Genomic DNA, 22,064 nt, shown 5'->3' on the forward strand with positions numbered 1-22,064 from the left:
TCAGGAGCGAGCCTGAATGTTGCCTTCCCCTCTTCCTTAGAAAGGGGGGAGTCGTAAGAGACCAAGAAGATTGCTTACACACTGGCCGTGGCCAGAGTGAGCAGGAGACCCAAGGCGGAATACAATCCGAGGCCTGTCGTAAAGGGTCTTGAGAAGATCTCTTAAAGGACTAAAAGTCCGAGCCATGCGCCAAGTTGGAGGTCTTCCTCCGACTAGGGCAGGGACGATCGTAGCTTCGCATGAGCGAGGATAGATCCAGCGGGCAGGAAAAAGTTATTCCTTTAAGCCTGAAGGTCAGGGAAAGGCTGAGCGACAGGCTTCATTGCCGAGAGCGGAAAGGAGTTTCCTCCCGCCGAAAGGCAATAAGACCGTTATTGCTGGAGAAGAGGCCTCAAGGGAAGAGGTATATCTCCCACGGCACCAACCACCTTAGACTCTTCACTTTGCCTGGGAGACCCCTGTGGATGACTATCGCAGATGACGCGACCTCCGTACCGCGACTGTAGCGGGTTGTCTCCTCTTGAGGAGGAAGCGTAGTGTCTCCAGGCATGAAACCGAAGCGACGCCCCGGTTCGGGACAGATGTCGCAGTGTGGATGCTTGAGTAGTTTGCGCCGTGGGAGAAGCTCTCCCGGGAGTTCCGTCAGGGGAAGCAGAGGGTCCAGAAACCGTTCTGCGCATAGTCCCAGTGGAGCTCTCACATTGAAAGGTTGACAGACAACCTGGTCTTGTTGAGACCCATTGTCCACAGACAAAAAGGAGGGAAGACGCAGGCGTCGAAGTTGTCCCACCATCACCGGAATGCATCTTGCCAGAGTCTCGGGGTCTGAGACTGGGGGGGAAAAATAGTGGAAGCTTGAGGTTCCAAGCTGTCGCGATCAGGTCCCCCAGACCAGCAGTTGCTGGTTACCCAAGGTCAAAGGCCCCCAGGTACACTCTCTCTACGAGGCTCTGGTCGGATAGTCTGAGAGAACATTCCCCTGCCTGGAACGAGAGAGCCGATGGTGGTATTGAGAGAATCTCAATCATCCCGGTATCTCTACTGCAAGATGTGAAGGTGTGAAAATGCGTCCCCTGCTGGTTAGAATACGCCAGAATCATGAAGTCGACGCGCACGGGGCGACTCGGCAGGAGCTGTAGGATCTGTAGAGGGGCCAGACTAAGGCCCCCAAGCCTGCCTGAATGATGGAGAGGTATCCTTCAGGTCTTGACCATAGGCCTGGACCGGAACATGCCCCCCCCCCCCCCCTTTCCTTTGACGAGTCCGAGAACCGCATCAAGAATGTGGGGAAAGGACGAGAATATCCACTACCATCAAGAGGCTCCATAGGTCAACACCCATCGCAGGTCTAATAGTTCCGCTGGTCCCATAGGGCCAGGGAGTCCGGTTAAACATTGCCTGAAGCCACCGGAACTTGGATCGCCCCACATGGAACTTATCCTGAGGCGACCGTTCGGACTATAGACGGGTCAATGAGGAAAGGAGAATTAGGAAACGTTCCAAGGTAGGACTGAAAGCTCTGCTTGACTGAGAACAGGTGCTGCGACTCTCCTCAGTCTTGCCACAGTCAACCGAAAGGAAGGCTCAGAGGATGTGGTAACAGAATCTGGCGTCCCCAGGTGGTCACCCATCCAAGTACCGACGTTGCATAACCTCGCTGGACGGACGAGAACTGTAAGTTTACTTGTGAACGAAGGTTCTGGAGTGGGAGGTGAGACCTTCCGGACTCACCAGTGGTAGCTTATACACCCCCCCCCTGGAACCCCCCCAAGCGGCGGCGCGAGCCCTAAACCACGCCCCCTTGGGCGGAGTTACCAGAGACGAGCGGGTTGACTCGGCAATGGAAGTCACATTTTTGAAGTTGTAATAGAACAAAAAATAACACAGAAGTGGTTGAGCTTACCTTGGTAGTGCAAGTTATGAAGGAATTACTGTGAAGGTGCAAATTGTTGGACATAAAGGTCTTTTTACTAGTAAATTCAATCTTCTTGTGCTCTCTTGGTTGATATGAATATTGAAAGATTCCAGTTAGTTTGTTTTCTGTGGAATAATAGTGATTGTATGTGTGTGTTCTTGTATATAGCCTACTCTGTTGAATTATGAAGTTGTTAGAATATTCCCTCCAAAGTACTGTACATGGTCTCCTCGGCTCACGGGGGAAGGGTTGGAGGGTGACCCAGACTTTGAGTCCGGAAGGTCTCACCTCCCACTCCAGAACCTTCGTTCACAAGTAAACTTACAGTTCTGGAGAGGGAGGTCTCAACCTTCCGGACTCACCAGTGGTAGCTAGGCAGATGCTTCAGGGGGCTTGAAGATGAAGTCCAGCGACCACAGCATCGAAAGCTCCCTGTAAGCCGAGGAGAGCATAGTAAGAGCTGAAGACAGAGTCGCTTCTCCAATTCATTCTGGACATGATTTCTTGTATCGATACTCCATTGTATAGCAGTCTTGATGAAGCTTGCCCCCTTATAGAGTGAAAATTCGTTGACTGTTTAGTTGCATTTGGGTCGGCTCTGAAAATGCACTCCCTAAAAAGTTGTCTCATTTTTTGTAGAGACATTATCTTGAAGTGTTCATCTAGCCATATGTGGTCTTTCCTGTCTATGTTTCTTTCCATACAGACTTTGTTGGTGTATTCCAAATAGAAGTTCAATTGTCTGACTGGACATATTTTTGGTCTGTTAGGAAGCTTCCTAAAGCTGATCTCTATTGGCGTGTAGTTGTTCTTTTGGTTTTTGGCCATGAAGGAAGGGTGGTTCCGTAAGACAATGTGTTCTGGGGTGAAGGTGCTCCTGGAAATGCTGAGATTGTTAAATTGATTAGCTCTTAAAGGGCAAGCTAAGGCTACTAGGAACAAGGTTTTCTGTGTCAGTAGTAAGGTAGAGTTATCTTTCGTGGTGTTGAGAAATGAAATTACTTTGTCTAGATCCCAGCCAGGGAACTGGTGAGAATTTCTAGGTTTCCTTCTATTAACTCCCGATATCATTGCTTTGACATATTTGTCCTCTGCAAGACAGTAACCTGGGAAATAGCCTGACAAGATAGGACCTAAAGCTGCTCTGTAGCTCTTCAGGGTGTTGTAAGACAGACCCTTGTCTATCAGGTGATTGAAAAATAAAATAATTGCTAACAGGGGAAATTTGTTGTCTCTTCCATACTCCTTGTGAATGAAACTTTTAAAAATGTTGTATAGGTTTTCATACTTGTGCAAGGAGCTGTCCCTCAAGCTGACAGCAATTTTGGAGCAAACCTCAGGAGGAAAGACGTTAGGGAGCTGATCCTTTAAATTTTGAAGGCGATCAAAGTTGATTGGCGCTTTGCTGAGGGTGAGATACAATCCTTGAGAACTATCTGGTAGTCTTCGATCTTCACAATATATCGTTTGTGCTGCTTCGCGACTGACTTCACTAATGGAATCCATGGTTCCGTCCCCTGCGATATGGTGCAGAAAAGCATATTATTATTGCATTCTTTATTGATTTTAAAAGCTACTTTGTGTAGTAAGAATCCTGGTGGAAAGGCATAGAGGGGTGTTGATCCCTTCCAGCTAATCGTAAGTGCATTATTGCTGATGGCTTTTTGATTTGGAAGAGATGAACAGAACTTTTTGCACTTAGTATTGAAACCATTTGAGAACAGATCTATTTCTGGGGTGAAATTGAAGTCAGAGCAGATTAAGGAGAATAGACTGTCACTGAGGGAAGTTTCTGTGTGAATGGAACCCAGGTCCCTGGAAAGTGAGTCTGCGATGGTGTTACTTACTCCCCTGATCCATCTGGAATTTATCTGTATGTTGTGATCCTTCATGGTACTAAGTATTTTCCTGACTAGTTCATGGGCTAACTTGTTTCTGATACTACCCTGTTTCTTTATCCAACAATTAGTAACCTTTGAATCAACATGTATTAAGACTACCTTGTTGTATAACCTTGTGATGAAGTGTTCCAAGGAATAGAAGCAAGCTAATAACTCTCTTACATTGATGTGAAGGGAGGATTCTTCATTTGTCCAAGTTCCATTTATTGAGAGCATATTACCCGCTATTACTAATGCACCTCCCCAACCCTGGTTGGAAGCGTCAGTGAAAAGTTCTGCATCTATCTGTGGTTTTGGAATGTTAATCTCTCTGTACATTTGTCTCTGTTCCCATGGCTTTAGGTATTTTTTGAAGGTGTGGGGAATGATTTTGTACCCTGAATTAAAATAACTGTGGTACCTGTGGAGATATTTAAGATGGAATCTTCCCAAGCTTGTATAGGATGCACTAAAATTTAAAGCTCCGATTAACATTTGATAGGAATGCAGGTCGGATTTAACAGAGTTGGAGAAAGCTTTGGCCAATTCGACACACTTCTCTATATTTTTCCCACTGGGATTCATAGTTTTCTTAATCATATTGTAATGCACTCCTAAAAATTCAATTCTTTGAGTCGGTTCAATTGTAGATTTTTTAAGTGAGATATTCCATCCTAAGTCTGACAAGATCTTAATGACTAGCTGAATGTGATTTTTACATTTTACATAATCTTTTGCTAATATGAGAATGTCATCAAGATAGTTGAATATTAAGATGTTATATGAGGTTCTAATATACTTGATCACTGTGTACATTATTTTTGAAAAAATATAAGGTGCTGTCTTTAGTCCAAAGGGTATCACAGTCCATTTGAACTTCCTTTTACCTAGTTTGAAGGTTAGAAATTTCTGGCTACTTGCATGTAATGGAATGTGCCAATAAGCATCTTTTAAATCTAGTTTGCAGGCCCAAGAGTTTAGATGTAGATAGGGAAATATAGTATTGGCCTTGAGCATGGTAAAAGAAGGTTTTTTAATCATGGTGTTCAGCACTTTCATGTCAAAGATTAGTCGTACTGTTCCATCTGGTTTGAATTTATAAAATATGTGGTTGGAGTAGTAAAAGGAAGTTCTGGGGATCTGCTCTATGACACCTAGTTTTAGCAGTCTGTCACATTCACTTTCCAATATTTTACGCTTATTAATTGAATAAAATCTATCTTTACCTGTTCTTTTTAATGACCTCTGGGCTTTAAGTTTATTATTAAACGGATTTCTCACCCCTTCATTGATAATTTTACAAGCAAAAGAGGCATTAGGAAGCTTTCTCCAACTATCAATATTCATCAATAATGACTTACCTATCCTATTCTCTGGGGGGCTCTGGGAGGAGTTATTCATTGGTTTTGAGGCCAAAGGCGAGGTCTCTTTACTTCTATCTTGATTTATAGCATTTGGCCCTATGTCATGATGGTCTGGTGCGGAGCAAAGCTCGTTATTATCTGGTGCTGAGCAAAGCTCGTTATTATCTGGTGCTGAGCAAAGCTCATTAACCACTGGTGCTGAGCAAAGCTCGTAATTAACTGGTGCTGAGCAAAGCTCATTAACTGGTGCTGAGCAAAGCTCATTATTAACTGGTGCAGAGTAAACATCGTTATCAACTGGTGCATAGAATACTGGTGCTGAAAAAATTTTTCTTTGAACTGGTGCGGAGCATGGCTCAATTTCTAGGGTCTTTCTTTTCTCTGGCTCCTGAACTATTAGCTTGTCCATTTTGTGACCTCCCCCCCCTGTACCCACCTCGCCTATTACCTCTTCTAAGTGGCTGAGACTTGAATCTAAAGTTAGGGTTACCTTTGAGGAAGCTGAACCTTCTTCCCTGAAATCTGCCCCCGAAGTTGAATTTCCTACCCCTGAAGTTTGCTGCCCCTCCTCTGAGGAGGGGACCTTTGTGAAAGCAGGCAGCAATGGCTGATTTTTGGTCTTCAGTTAAATTCCAAACTTCTTTAATGTCTGCTTTGATTATAAGATCTCTTACTTCTTCCTTGAGGTATCTAGGAAGTGCTCTGCTTCTGAAATTTCTTATCAAATTTTGTATGAGGTCTATGCTCCTCCTTAGGGGACCAATAATAATTTTGGACAAAAAATCAATGTCATTTACTTTGGAGGGGTATACAATGTGTGCCAGTGCTGCATGCCCTTGAAAGGCAGAAATACTCATTTTAATATTTTCAATGTCATAAAAAAATTTTCTCTTATAACTGTCATCAAATACCTTACCTTCAGGCCAGAAATTCAACTTTGGAGTATTAATTAATTTAAAAAAGTCTGAGAACTCCTTATTTTGACTACTAACAAAGAATTTATCCCGGTTATCACTATGGCCTTCACTGAAAGTTAATGCTACTAGTGAATTATTCAATTGAATTTTCCCTTCTCTATGAAAAGATGGTTCAGCTTTGAAATTGGTGGAAATATATGAAGGAATGGGTTTATTGAATGTAAGAAGGTTGAAATCTTCGTAATCACTTTCGTCTCCATTATTATAAAAGGAAAAGAGGTCTAAATTTGCACTTTCAGGTAATTCAGGTGATCGTCTTGAGCGCTTAGTAGGAGGGGGAGCCTCATTCTTCTTAGCAGGTGAACCACTTCTGCCGAGATGAATGTTTAATATCAGTGATTTATTTACCATAGAATAATTGAAATTTTGTTCAACAGGTATAGTAAATATGGACAGCAGCGGACCTAGAAGGCTGAAGTCAGGCAATGGGGTTCACGACTCAAATAGCCCTCTTAGGTTAATTCAGTGCCATATTTAAGTGAATGATAAGTTTAAATCAGTTATTATTAATAAACTAGACCTGCCTCATATGTAACCCTTATCAGATAGCCCCCCAGGGCCTAGGCTAGTGTCGATAGGTTTAAAGCGAGAAATGTAAGCTCGAACTTACCTGTGGTCTAGCCTACTGCCTATTAAGCGCGTGCTTTTAACGTGTCAGGCAAGCAATTTGTTTTGTGCTTAATTATAATTTTGTAATATATAAAAATTGGAGTATTTAGTTTGTTTATACCGATTAATCGTGTAGTAATCATGCACATGCTTTGCTTAAGCTACTTACGCTATGTTCGGAAGTGCCTGCTCTAAGCATTCAAATCATAACAAGCTTACGTATGGGGGCCGCCATTTGCATTTGTGACGTCATTAGTCTAAATCAGCTGCTTTCCATATGACGTTTTCGTTGTAAACAGAATTTAAAACCTTACCTTTTCTGGATGATTTGCATAAGAGTTTGATTCTGTTGTAGTAACATATTTACGATATCAGAATTAGAAGGCATATCACTATCTGCAGTCGATTGTGTGCGTTTTTCGTTACTGATTACGTTCTCCTCTCCGCTGGAGTCTTCGCTAAGCCGATGCACCTCCGCGGAGGTAAGAATTCGCCTAGACATAATTAAGCCGTGGGCTGAGATATTACTCTGGTTGCTGAGTGCAGGATAATGAAAATCAGCAAATGTTGGGAGCAGCGGGAGGGAAAAAGAGGAGAACGTTCTGTGCCGAAGTCAACTTCAGAAATGTGACTTCCATTGCCGAGTCAACCCGCTCGTCTCTGGTAACTCCGCCCAAGGGGGCGTGGTTTAGGGCTCGCGCCGCCGCTTGGGGGGGTTCCAGGGGGGGGGTGTATAAGCTACCACTGGTGAGTCCGGAAGGTTGAGACCTCCCTCTCCAGAAGCGGGGTTTCCAACGTGGTAAGGCCGTTGACTCAATATCATGGCCAGATACTCCAGATGTTGAGGCAGAGGAAGAGAAGGCTCCAAGTAAAATACCATGAGCCCACACTCATGGTAAGCATCCGGAAGCTTGTCCCGGTGCTAAAGAAGGTCGAACCCGAGCCTACCGGAGTTGACCAGCCCTCCAAACAGCAGAGGAGGCGGAAGCCTGCACCTGAGCGGCCAAGAGGAAGGCAGGGAGAGTTCTCTGGGGAAACAAACCTGCTATGCCACGACGGGATAGCCACACTGCATCATAAGCAGGAATACTTGCAGTCTAGGCTGAATTCGACGAGCACCCTGAAAGATGGATGGAATGGAAACTGAAAGTACCCGTCCTTCCGATCCAGGGTTTAAGGAGTCCTGTCGCCTCGTTACCAGTCTGATCGATTCTGCTGGTCTACGCTGGCCGAAGTTTGTTCGACAAACTTGATCAGGGCTGAGAGGGCGACTACGGACATCCCCTCTCAGATCCTTCCTTACAAGAAAGGATCGACTGAGGGGGCCGGGGGTGAAGCCGTCGATGATCCTAAGGAAGACCTTCGCCTAAGATATGGATCATTCTGCCCAACCGGGCAACTCTGCTGACGCTATGGCATAGAGGTTCAGAGACACTGAATTCGCAGACAGAGACGGCAGGCGCGATATCCTTGGCTAATCACAGAGATTGTGCGGGAATGGGCATCGGGAAGCTGTCATTCGGATGAGTAACCTTAAGCATCCTTCCAGCGAAAAACCTGCAATCCTAGAGTTTCTCGAACTCCTTTTAGGACTATGCCCCCCCGGGGGAGTCTCCCGTGCCATCTGTTCCTGACAGGAGGAAACTGCAATTGGACACCTTGTCCCAGTTGTCGTAGCCGATAACTTAGGCCGACGTGGTTGAAAGAAAAGGGCGCTGGAGCCCTGCAGAGTCTGGAAGAAAGCGCCTTGGAGGAGTGAAACCGGAAGTCGATTTCCTCCGCACAGCAGCTGTCTAAGTTTCTGTCCTTGGGCACAAACAAACTCTTCTCAAGGAAGGAAGGAAGGGTGTCTGAGGTCGTCGACCTCCACAGATGAGACACCCGAAGGAAGCCCTCAGTCAGCGCGTCCAGATGGTACAACATCGAGCTTGTCCGCAAGTTAGATACTTAACGACGAAAGGCCAAGGTGCCTGAGCTCGAGAGGAGGAAAGTACCCCTGATCTTCCTGTAGCTTCCTTGAACCAAACCTCGGGCCGTAACCGAGGAGGGAAAGAACCTGGTAAGCTCCCAGAGGAAGAGGTAAGCAGTCACCCCTTGTCCGATGGAGAAATCTCGAACGGAAAGCCCCCCCGCCAAAAATCCTTCCAGGGAATGACGGGGAAGGGCTAACCCAGGTTCAGGAAAGAGGAGTGTTGCTCAGATCTCCCTTAAGTTTCTCCTATTCTTGCAAGTGCCATGCTCTGCGTTTAGGGGGTGAGGCCGTGTTCTGGAAATACGCTCCAGAAGAACTCGCCAGGCTGCGAAAAACCCCATTGGGAATCGTGGTCGCAATCGCCCTGGAGCTCGCGCGACGGAAATTCAAAGATTTTCGCGTGGGCGAACGTGGAAGCGCCCATGCGCGGTAACGCAAACGAAGGTGAGCGAAGGAGCGCAGAAGGAGGGCGAGCGTGCTAGGAAGGGCGAGAGCTGGTGGTCGGCGAGCGATAACCCATAGACGAGCAATGGATACTGCAAGAAATAAGCCGACGTTTGTGCGAAGAAACACTGTAGGTTCGCGCGACGGAACACCATCCGTCCGCGCGATGGAAAAACCGTTGGTTCACGCGTGAGCGAACATTGGAGAGCATGGGCGCGGACGCGCATGAGCGTAGACGTGCAGGCACGTGGGCGTGTGGGCGCGCAGGCGAGTGGCCGCACTCGCCTGCGCAGGCGCACAGGCAAGCGGTCGCGCGGTCGTGAGGGTGGGCAGGTGGATGAGAGCGAGTCCGAGGCGGCGAACGCAAGCGTTAGCGCGATGGCGAGGAAACGCGCTGCCGCGTGGGCGAGGAAGACCGCTGGCGATATGGATCAACAAGCGATCGGTGGTGAGCTGGTGAGCGCTAACGCGCAGGTTGGCGATGGCGCGTTGTGTTATGCCGACGCGATGGTCGAGCAGCATGCGCAGGTGAGCGATCGTGCATTGGTGAGCAGTATGCGAAAGTGAGCGATCGCGAGCAGCATGTGCAGGAGGGCGATCGTGCGATGGTGATCAGCATGCGCCTGGTGATCAGTATGCGCAGGGTCGCGCGATGGTGATCAGCATGCCAGGGTCGCGCGATGGCGATCAGCATGCGCAGGTGGGTGGTTGCGCGATGGCAAGCAGCATCCGCGATGGCGATCAGCATCCGCAGTTGAGGGTCGCGCGATGGCGATCAGCATCCGCAGTCGAGGGTCGCGCGATGGCGATCAGCATCCGCAGTCGAGGGTCGCGCGATGGCGATCAGCATCCGCAGTCGAGGGTCGCGCGATGGCGATCAGCATCCGCAGTCGAGGGTCGCGCGATGGCGATCAGCATCCGCAGTCGAGGGTCGCGCGATGGCGATCAGCATCCGCAGTCGAGGGTCGCGCGATGGCGATCAGCATCCGCAGTCGAGGGTCGCGCGATGGCGATCAGCATCCGCAGTCGAGGGTCGCGCGATGGCGATCAGCATCCGCAGTCGAGGGTCGCGCGATGGCGATCAGCATCCGCAGTCGAGGGTCGCGCGATGGCGATCAGCATCCGCAGTCGAGGGTCGCGCGATGGCGATCAGCATCCGCAGTCGAGGGTCGCGCGATGGCGATCAGCATCCGCAGTCGAGGGTCGCGCGATGGCGATCAGCATCCGCAGTCGAGGGTCGCGCGATGGCGATCAGCATCCGCAGTCGAGGGTCGCGCGATGGCGATCAGCATCCGCAGTCGAGGGTCGCGCGATGGCGATCAGCATCCGCAGTCGAGGGTCGAGCGATGGCGATCAGCATCCGCAGTCGAGGGTCGCGCGATGGCGATCAGCATCCGCAGTCGAGGGTCGCGCGATGGCGATCAGCATGTGCAGGTGAGCTAGTAGCTGGCGAACCATGTTCCTTCAGAAGTGTTGGAGAACGTTGGCGTGCCGGCTGTAACACACGCAGGCGATCCGGAGATCACCGAGAGACAGGTGATCGCTAGCGAGCTGATGATCGCTGACGAGCAGAAGGCTACGCGTGGAAGCCTGTGCATAGAAAAAGAGTCCTTGACCCCGACCTGAACCGAAGTTCTAGATCGTGAGGGCGAACGTGGGCGCACAGGGCGCGTAACAGGAACCAACAGGAACAGCAGGGATGATCATCTTGAAAGCGCTGACGAACAGGAGAGCGCTGATGAGCAGAAGAGCGCCTGTGTGTTAACACTGAGCAGGAGCAGGAGAGAACACAGCAGAAGGGCGCGCAGGGAAACCCTGACACGCAAGGGAAGAACCCCCGTGGGGGCAACCCTTTGCCCCGAAGGGATCGTTGTCCGCCGGGAGACTGATGTCCGTCGGAAGACCGCTGTCCGTCGGGAAGACCGTTGCCCGTCGGAAGACGAGATCAGACTGCTGTCCATCTGCACCAAGGCGGAAGATCGAGAAAAAGGAGTTGTAGGCTGCAAACGGAGATCCAAAAAGGCGCCTCTTAGCACCCTTATAGGGAGATGAGAGGCCCTTACGACGAGGCAGACGGTGGGCCTACGGCGAGGGAGGCCAACAGCAACCACAACAGAAGAAACCTCCGAATAGGAGTCTCTATGAGTGTACTCTCTCGCGAACGAAAGAGAAACACTTCGTGGAAGAGACTGGTCAGCCAGTGACCTAAAAGGAGCAATCCTCCGAAGAGGAGCTCCTGCAGTTGCCCAGCCCCTTGAGCAAAACTGCAGGTGCGACCGCTCAGCACCAAGAGCATAGTCGCACGAAAAAAAGGCAAGAGAAGAACCCCCCAAAAGGGGAAAAACTCAAGCCTGGACAGGAAAAACTTCCCTCGGAAGGAAAGTTACCCGCCCAAGGAGGCAAGCCTCCTTAGAGTTCTAAAATGAACTGGAGAGCTGTCCGTCGACACGGGAGTACTTCCAGTGGAAGGAGACACGCCCCTGACGAAAAAACAAGGGGGGAGGCAGCAACAGCCGAATCCCCAGGACTCAACAAGACAGCTCACACCGTTGCCATATTACAGAAGCAAACTAGATCGGTAACTGTAAAAAAATAAAAAAAATAATATTAGTTCACATTCATTCCCCCGGGAAGGCTCCGAAGAGGAATCCCGAGGGAAAGGAACAAGAATTACACAACAGGCACATGCCCTCACAACCACTTACACTCACGGAAGGAGAGCTGTAACCAAAACAGAATTATAACAATTATAATTATGTAACTATGTAATAATGTAATTTAAAAATGAATGATCACTAAAGAAAGAACGAAAACCCCGAAAGGAATCGTTCTACAAAAAACAACTACAATTAGATTCATAACTAATTGAGACAAACGTACGGCGTAGCAACCCCCCCACACGGAAAGGAAGCTACAAGGGCGTAGTAAAACGTAGTAAAAGGGTGAACGACCTCAAGAGAGAGAGAGAGAAAGACATAAGTCAAACTCAATCGCCACCCATAAAATTACGCCGTGGTGGCCTAACTGCCGAGGACTCCACGTAGATATCGTACACTACACACACAAATCTGAAAAGGAAACTTACTTATTTCTATACTCAAATATATATACAAACATGAAAACATGTTTACATATATTTTGAGTAAATGAAAAGTAAGCGATTAAGTAAAGACAAAACAAACAAACAATGGCTGCCAAGAGAGGACCAAGACAGAGACGTCTGTCACAGTCCGAGCCAAAAGTGAAAGTGAGTATTCACCTGTGTGTGAGGGGGAGGAGGGGTAGCTAGCTACCACTCCCCTACCCCCCCGCTAACTAGCGCGGGGGTAATACACCCTCGTTAAATTCTAATGGCTCGCCATTTCAGCTACGCTAAAAGGTAACCCCCTTTGTAAATAGCGTGGTTTGTATTTCGGTTACGGAACAAATCAAGATTTACAAGGATTCCAACAGACTAATACAGTTACTGCCTAACGTCCTCTTGTATCCGTGTTTGACTGAATACTTCCAAAACTGAAGGAAAGCTGCTGATTAGTCCCTTTGTACTTGTGTTACGTGTTTGAAGTTTCTAGTGTAGTGTTTGCATTTTTAAAACCACATTGTTATCCGCAAAATTTAAAGTGCATTAGGTGCGATTCTCAGATGGCGTTTAGGTAAGACCAGCACATTTTTTACTGCAACGCTTCTGTGAAGATTGCAAAGACTAAAAGGAGAGGTAGGTGTGGGTATAGTGTAAGTGCTTTTAAAGGAACATTCCTTGATGAGGCCAACGTCGAGCCGTGGAAATTTATTCTTTTCGTAAACCGTGGCAGGTATTCGAGTTCGATATGAGTGTTTTGGGGAATCGAACGAGTGTCCAAAAGTTTTTTTTTTTACTTCCCTTACATAAGCCTGTACCTCAGAAAAGGGATGCTGCTACCCTTATTCCCTTAATAGAAAAAATATATTAAGGTAGGTAGCATTAATATAAGTGACAAGTGGGGTGCATATAGTCATTGGGAGAGCTGGGGTACGAGCACAGGACTATTAATCACTAACCGTTTCGTCGATCCCTTAGACCCAGGCACCCTTACTCAGAATATCAAACGCCTGTAAACGAAGTGGAGTGGATCAAAAGACCTGGTAAGAAATCAGAGTATTTCCATCAGTATTTTGCCAGGTTTTTTCATTCACCACTGCCAAAAAGTATCATTAATGCACCAATTCCTCATCACTGCCAGTCGCCTCTACCTTCCACAACACCAGGTGGCAGAGGATTCCAATGAACCCCAACTTTCCACGTCTCAATCATAATGTCAGAAATTAATTGTTATTTACCTTTAATTTTACACATTTAGGCTATTGTGATTTAATATTTTTTGTGACCTGGGAAGGGGATTCCGGAAGCAAGAGCCCCGGCTAGGGGCTGTGACCTGGGAACAACTAGGTTAGGTTAGGTGAGTTTGGTACGTTCTGTACTCTTTTACAAACCGCAAGTGTTAAATAATCACGTTTTGTGATCTGGGAAGGGAAGTCCAGGCTTGCCCCTGGCTAGGGGCTGTGACCTGGGAACTACAAGGGTAGGTTAGGTTAGGTGGGTTTGTTAGGTTCTGTACCCTTTTACAATCTTAAAAATGTTAAATAATCATGCTTTTTCTTGTTTTTGCACACACAAAATCACAGGTTCTCACCCGTGTCCCTAGGGAAAGTGGGGTCCATAGGCCTAACGATACAACAGCTTATTTGCAGTGGGAATAAAGATCAGACTCGTTCAAAGCACGTTATTTCCTGTAGGAAGTTTTTTTCCTCTTAGAAATGTTGCTCCGTGTTCTTCTATAAATGTGCCTGAGATTTAACCAGATGATCATCTACCAAATAACCAAGGCTAGCAACAAAATAAATAGGCATAGGACTAGTGCTAATTGTTTTCTTCGTTAATCAATACATACGCTAGTATGGAAAATTAATTTACTGGCAATATTTAGGAAGTGCAACAAAATGAGGCGTAAATGTCTTAATTATCAGAAATTATAACCTACCAGGAAGTTTTCACCGATATCGATAAAAAAAATTTAAAAGGTCTGGCAAGTCAGTGCCATACACAACAGCATAAACTTTGTACCCCATGATGGATTGCCACACATTCTTCATACTGAAGGTATATTAGAAAACCAGGATTAGGTATCATACAGTACTACGTCAGATAAATATCTTAACTTATTGATTACCGTCACCTGATATCAATATGGGCTGAAGGATATATAATTATCCGTCTGACGTTACCGCGCGGGTTTAAACACAACACAATGCAAAATGAAACTGAAATGATGGCTTTTAATGGTTCCAATACTATCTCTTTTCTTTATCATACTATCTCCAGTGCCAAAGAGTCTTTGCCCCAGTGCAAGAATTTCGATAATTCAACATTGAGTTGGTCAACTTAAATAGAAAAAAAGATACATGTGACCAGATGGCCATTTTATAAAAATATTTATCCCTTGCCAAAATGTTGAAGATTGTGTCTTCCCTCAAGGATGATAGACTGATGAACAAACTACTGCCGCTGCATTGTAAATATACTTTGGAAAATCATTTAAATAATCGCAATTACAAATAATTAATTACATTTTCTAAATAGTGATTTATATATCCGTGAAGTTTATGTTGCTGTTTAATATTCTTATCAGAAAAAGGGTGTGTCTAGCAACTTCGTTTCCTAAAAACTGCGGCCTGCTGATGCAATGAATTCTATAAACCTGGACCCACGATCTTACGCCAAGACTAACCTTAAACCAATCTACTAGTCTCTAGTCAAATCTCAAGAGAAATTGCAGCTGTTGCGTTTTTCTCTTTTGGTTATTATCATAATTTTCATTAATATTATGCTAACACACGCATACAATCTTTATTTTACTAAAGGGATGTCCAGTGGGAGCTTGTAGGCCTATAGTCTTGGAGCCGCAAGGCTATATTTATAACGACTGATATATATATATATATATATATATATATATATATATATATATATATATATATATCATGATCATGATGATCATCAGACGTTACCAGTCCACTGTAGAACAAATGTTTCAGAAGACATGTCCCTCCACTCGCATCTGTTTAAACCTTTAAGGTCTTTCTATGCTAGTTTATACCCGCAAGTTTTCTTAGTTCATCAATCAATCGTTTGCTCTTAATGTCCATCTGATATCTGCCATTTTCATTCTATGTCCTGCAGCACATGTCCATTTTTTTTTCATGTTAGAGTATCTCTACTTTAGTTTGCTCTCTTATCCAGTTGCTCTTTTTTGTGCTATTCCCATCATTATTCTTTCCATACTTCTTTGCGTTGTAACTAGCTTATGTCATAAGTTTCTGATGCATAAGTTAATACTTGTAGGACCATCTGATTAAATACTTTCCCTTTTAGAGAAAGTGACAATTTACATTTCATAATCTTATTTTGTTTCCCAAAAACTCTCCATCACATGCTAATAATTCTTTTAAATTTAGTCTCGTCCCCTGGAGGAAAACTTAGTGTCTGTCCTGAGTAGGCCTACATATATTTATGAACAACCTCTAGATGTTCGTCTATAATCCTTATTTTTTGCCTCTGCATTTTCATTGAACATTATATTGGTATTAGTCATATTAATTTTCAGTCCTACATTTATGCTTTTTCTATTCAAATCTTCAATCAACTTTTGCAATCCCTCCCAGTGAAAGTTTTATTTTAGAAGTTAATAATGATTGAGCTATCGTTAAGAAGTGCGGTATGAGTGAATACAGAGACAATGCCCTAAAAACTGACGCATATGATTAGGGCCCACGCACCTTTTCCACCCAACCTAAACCAGGGAGGTCCAGGCAACGGCTGCTGATGATTCAGCAGGAAACACACACACACACGTATATATATATATATATATATATATATATATATATATATATATATATATATATATATATATATATATATATACTCCCCCAAATATCACATCCTTGGCTCACAAGGATGGTCAAGTTGCGGACGCTACAAAAAACTCTGGAGCTTATCACCTGGCAGGGACATTTCCCATAAGCCATCACAAACCCACATTTGTGAAAGACATCAGTTATGTTTTCGATTGGTTGTATTACAAGGTTCACGATGATAGGACGTTGATATATAGCCTATTGTAGATGCTACTTTTCTTGTCTGTAGATCAGTAGGTTACATTCATCAGTTTTTAGATTACATTGTTTCTTTAAACAATCCTTATTCTTTTTATTGTTCTTTAAGTAATCTTTAATGTTTTTATCTCATAGTAATTTTCTCTTTCAACTTTCTTTTGTCATGTGATGGACCTTTTACTGGCTTATTTTGTTATCAACTCAGAAAGTTAGTTAAGTATTCTAATCATGAATAGAATTGCATTTACTTTTATACGTGTGGTGATAATAATAGTAATATCATAACTTTTACTAATAGAGACATTCTGTTCTTTTGTACCTTGGTCTCTCTCTCTCTCTCTCTCTCTCTCTCTCTCTCTCTCTCTCTCTCTCTCTCTCTCTCTCTCTCTCTCTCTATATATATATATATATACATATATAATATATATATATATATATATATATATATATATATATATATATATATATATATATATATATATATATATATATATGTGTGTGTGTCGGTCAGCCGTCATATTGAGACATTGCACTTTTCAGCGATTTCTCGCTTAAAGTTAATATATTTACATATAGCCTAGTCATCATATGTATGTATGTATGTATGTATGTATGTATGTATGTATGTATGTATGTGTGCCATTCTTCACATGAAAATATCCTTATCATTGGAAAAAAAGGGAAAGTAAAAAAAAAAAAAAGAAAAATCAAACAGCAAAGCTAAAACCCTCGCCAAACAGCACAAGGTTAAGCAATTTCACTACCTTTAAAAGCCAAAATATGAATAAATGAAGTGTCTATGTGCTTCAGGGGTTTGTTCTTTTAAGAAAAAGAACATATTAACTTCAAAATAAATACGAGTTTTACGTTTACGATTACCACTTTAACTATCACAGAAATAAGAGCAAAGGAAGTGTGCACAAACGTGAGATGTCTTGCGTATAAATGTAAAAGAATATATAGGCTAATCTGAAGGAATTCTAACGAGAGAGAGAGAGAGAGAGAGAGAGAGAGAGAGAGAGAGAGAGAGAGAGAGAGAGAGAGGAGAGAGAGAGAGAGTGTTTTATGTAAAGAATGATATCGAAAGGATACCCTACGGGCTTACAACATTTATATCTATCTATCTATCTATCTATCTATCTATCTATATATCTATCTATCTATCTATCTATATATATATATACATATATATACATATATATATATAAATATATATATATATTTATATAAATATATATATATTTATATAAATATATATATATATATATATATATATATATATATATATATATACATATATTTATATATATAACTTGATAAGGTTCCACAATGATGTAAGACGTCTATGAAAACTAGGTGTATATTTGTAGATATTACAAATATACACCTAGTTTTCATACATGTCTTACATCATTGTTGAACCTTATCAAGATAAAAAGGAAATACAACATTGTACTTGTATGCACCATATATATATATATATATATATATATATATATATATATATATATATAAAGAGAGAGAGAGAGAGAGAGAGAGAGAGAGAGAGAGAGAGAGAGAGAGAGAGAGAGAGAGAGAGAGAGAGAGAGAGAGAGAGAGAGAGGAGTGAGCAGCGTTTCATGAAAAGAAGAACATCGAAAGGATACCCTATGGGCTTACAACATATATATATATATATATATATATATATATATATATATATATATATATATATATATGTATATATATTATGTGTGTGTATGTATGTATATATATATATATATACATATATAGATATATGTATATACATGTATAAATACATATATAAATATATGTATATATATACCGAGAGAGAGAGAGAGAGAGAGAGAGAGAGAGAGAGAGAGAGAGAGAGAGGAGAGAGAGAGAGAGAGAGAGAGAGAGAGAGAGAGCAGCGTTTCATGTAAAGAAGGATATCGAAAGGATACCCTACGGGCTTACAACAGAGAGAGAGAGAGAGAGAGAGAGAGAGAGAGAGAGAGAGAGAGAGAGAGAGAGGAGAGAGAGAGAGAGAGCAAAGGGGGTCAGGATACCTTCGTCCTTTCACCAGTCCTAGTATAAATTGCTTGGACTTTATGGAAGCTGTGCCATAAGTCCTTCAGTCCAGCGAACAGGTACGGTACAATCGCGCTCTCCGTGGCAGCTAAGCCATCCATAGTTTACATAAGGTTAAAGCTGTTATATTTATAAATTTCAAAAGCACCAATGAACCCGTCTTATACGTTTCATACATGGCACACTTTTTTTTATATATTTCACATATATTTTGTTAATCAGGAAACTGAAGATAATTTCATTTTTGCAACATTCATTAAGTGTTTTTTCTCAAACTCATGTAATATTTTCAAATTAAACAACGAAAAAGAAATGCTATGAAATACAAAAAGATATATATATCTATATTCAAACAGAAATATATAATAAAATCATTAATAGTTCAATTGACTTAATAATGCCAGAATATAACATTTGTTTTAAAATTTGTGTCTTATCCTGTAAATTTTACTACTTTTACCTCATGCAGACATTAACTAGTCAACTAAGTCAAATAAAGAACATATGTTTTTTTCCGGCGATGAGTGCAAATTGAGACGACTCGTAAAATTTCATAAAAAACAACTATAAGATTGTACCACAATAGGAAAATTTGTATTTCTTTAAAACCTCTCATCAAGAACGATAGAACGCGCGTATTTCTTTTAAACACAGAAGTAAGCATATCAACTATTATAGTATGTAAATTGAATTATATTGTTAGAAGACTTTCATTTCATCGTATGATACTCGAGTATCTCAGTCACTATGCATTATCCATTTACTTTTCTTTGTTTCAATTATTTCCATCACTGACTGCATAATTGCATTTCTCCAACACTAAATTAAAGGTAGAATTAATTTATTGGTAAATATACCTCCCGTGCTGAAGGCATCTCTCTCTCTCCCTCTCCCTCTGTCTGTCTGTCTCTCTCTCTCTCTCTCTCTCTCTCTCTCTCTCTCTCTCTGTCACACACACAGAGACATAAAACCTGCTCACATGAGCAACAGTTCATGCTATCATAAGGCCGACTTAGTCTAACAAAACTATTTATCTGTCTACTGCACGTCTAGCTGAAATGAGCACGAGTTCGTGGTGACAAACGATAAGATTAATACAATGATCTCACCTGTCTATCTATAGTCAATTCTTTTTAGTGAGGCAGATTTGCACCGAATCGCAAGAGTGCCCTTTTAGCTCGGAAAAGTTTCCTGATCGCTGATTGGTTGGACAAGATGACTAACCAATTATCGATCAGGAAACTTTTCCGAGCTAAAGGGGCACCGCTGCCAGTCAGTGCAAATGCGCCTCATTAAAAAAACATGAGTGTAATAGTGATTCATTTTTTGTTTAGAATGAAAGCTGTCATCGTGTTGGCTCTCGTAGCAGCAGCCGCTGCCCGTATGGCGTACGAATTTCCTGACGGCGCTGAGGCCCTTCTCTCGGCAGGTCTTCAAACCACCTTCTCTTGCGACTCCCGCTCTTATGGATACTACGCTGATGTAGATAACGGCTGTCAGGTAATGAAGTTGAATTACTGTGTGTGTGGATTAGGATATTGCATGAATTTTTAAATATATAACGGTAGAGGAGGATTCTGGGATATTTTGGAGACCCAAGTAATGTAAGTGCTGTATGATAGAATACAACTAAGGAAATTCAAGTAATATAGGAGAATTTAAAAATTGTATGGAAATTCACCTAAGTAACACTACATGGAGATTCAGTTGTATGGGCATTTCAAGAGATTATGAAGTTTAAGTTTCATGCATTATTTTAAGACCTAGTGTCACATGGATGCTCTTAAAATGAACAGGATGTTAGGTAGCATACTGTACAAAGGTTCAAGTATTGTAGGAGAATTTAATTAGTATATGTATATATATATATATATATATATATATGTGTGTGTGTGTGTGTGTGTGTGTGTGTATGTGTATGTGTGTGTGTGTGTGGATTAAGAAGCTGGATGGAAAGCGAAAAATTATGAGCAGGCCCTTGGCTATCCGGATGCTAGCCAACATGTAAATTCAGCTTTTCTTGGTGAAGTTGTTCTTTGTTTTTAAGCATTGCATTCTTCTGTGAAATATCCTCTCATTCTTTATTGCATTATTCCTTCCAACCCTGTATTGTCCTTTACAATTACATCGTCCCATCCTCTTCATAAAGTTGGCGTATCTTATTCCTCACTATTCTGGATTTTCCACCAGGTATTCCACGTATGTGTCCCCGTTGTGGACGAAGAAGGGGAGACCCTTGAAACGGCGCATTTCTCCTTCGTCTGTGGAAACCAAACCATATTCAACCAGGAGAGTCTAACCTGTGCGTCCCCTGACGCATCTGTACCCTGCTCTGAGGCTACTTCTCTGTATGATTCCTCTAACGCTGACTTCGGAAAGATTCCCGACGAGGATTAAGATACAAGTCGAGGCCAAAGCCATGACTTGCTTGGATATTGTATGTTTGTTCTAGATTCAACCAAATTTAGGATTCAACCATTTACAAACCCAACGGACTTTTGCGTCACAACGAAACACGTATCTTTTTTGTTTTGACATTTCTCCCATTTTTTCATATCGTATTCGCGCATTTCTTGAAGAGATCTTTCCTATATTTTGCTTCATATATCACTATCACAATCAATTTATTCTATGAACCTTGATCACAATAGTCATCTGTTTTAATCTCTAAGTCTGATCTTAGCTACATTTTTTTAAGGGACTGGTATTAATACTGAAGTTAGCTTTGTTTATTCCTCACATAGTACGTTCATAGTCAATGCTTGCATGCTAATAGTTACAGAAGGTGAAAATGGAGGAGTAATGCAATTTTTCATTTATGTAACATCAAAATTTTCTCTTCTTCAATTTGTATAAACACAAATTAAGAGTTAGAGATTACACTCTTGTGTAATAGCGTTAACGAATTCTATCATTTCTGCAATTACGTTGCTTTTGCACATAATTGAATGTTTTCATGTTGTGGGTTATGTAAATATACAAAAAATACATTGCTAATTATCTCCCATGTCTGAAAATGATGTAATTATTTTTCTCTAATTTAGGAATACATAAATCCCCTTGCTAATGCAAATAGAAAGTAATTTCATATAATGTATATTCAACAAACGCGTTATCATAAATTCATGTAGAAGCTAGATATTATAACCATATAGTACATTCGCTATCAGTGTTACAGACTTGCCTCCATCATCTTTGGAAAAAAGAAAAGTCAGTTATGACTATGCTAAGTCCTTAAGTTCTTCTATCCTCAAAGTTATTTTTCTTATTCGACCAATACTTTTTTGGGTTCTCTCTATTACCTGACATTGATTGATCTTCCTTTTTTTTTTATTGCCATGGTGTTTTTGCTTTGGTAATGGGGTATCAGAAAGCTTTGGGGTGAACTAAAATAGCTTTGTTTGCACGGTGATTCATCCTAAATCTTTTCATCATTCTATTTTTTCCCATCTTCATTCAAAGCTTGCTATTCAAACGTGGTGTACGACGGTTTGATTTTATGTATGTGATATGTAAATTGTATAATTTTGTGAAAATAAACATCTTATACAGCTGTAAAAAAAGTTCTTTTCAAAAGTGTACCTATACTGTTTATGTGTAAGAGTTATAGCCTACAACTTACATTCAAGAATAACGATTGTATCACAAAACAAAGGTAGTTATTCAAATATTAACTCC

At 42.4% G+C, this 22,064-nt stretch overlaps 1 protein-coding gene and 1 long non-coding RNA gene across 2 annotated transcripts in view; one reads left to right on the plus strand and one right to left on the minus strand.

Annotated features, from left to right (window-relative positions):
• The window catches only part of LOC137616380 (uncharacterized), a 504,367-nt gene extending 489,929 nt beyond the window's left edge, over window positions 1–14,438 (minus strand). Inside the window, exon 1 of the long non-coding RNA XR_011039411.1 lies at window positions 14,375–14,438. This is a non-coding gene — a long non-coding RNA (uncharacterized lncRNA). The remainder of the gene's footprint in view (window positions 1–14,374) is intronic.
• A 3,985-nt stretch (window positions 14,439–18,423) lies between these two features.
• LOC137616002 (U-scoloptoxin(01)-Cw1a-like) overlaps window positions 18,424–22,064 on the plus strand; it is a 3,926-nt gene continuing 285 nt past the window's right edge. The window contains exons 1-3 of the mRNA XM_068345681.1: window positions 18,424–18,445; window positions 19,721–19,886; window positions 20,577–22,064. The exon at window positions 20,577–22,064 is cut by the window's right edge and continues 285 nt beyond it. Of these exons, the coding sequence (XP_068201782.1) occupies window positions 19,722–19,886; window positions 20,577–20,783 (372 nt within the window). The 5' untranslated portion in view covers window positions 18,424–18,445; window position 19,721 and the 3' untranslated portion in view covers window positions 20,784–22,064. The remainder of the gene's footprint in view (window positions 18,446–19,720; window positions 19,887–20,576) is intronic.

The sequence above is a fragment of the Palaemon carinicauda genome, chromosome 22 (genome assembly GCF_036898095.1).
Source record: "Palaemon carinicauda isolate YSFRI2023 chromosome 22, ASM3689809v2, whole genome shotgun sequence".
NCBI classification, from domain to species: Eukaryota; Metazoa; Arthropoda; class Malacostraca; order Decapoda; family Palaemonidae; genus Palaemon; species Palaemon carinicauda.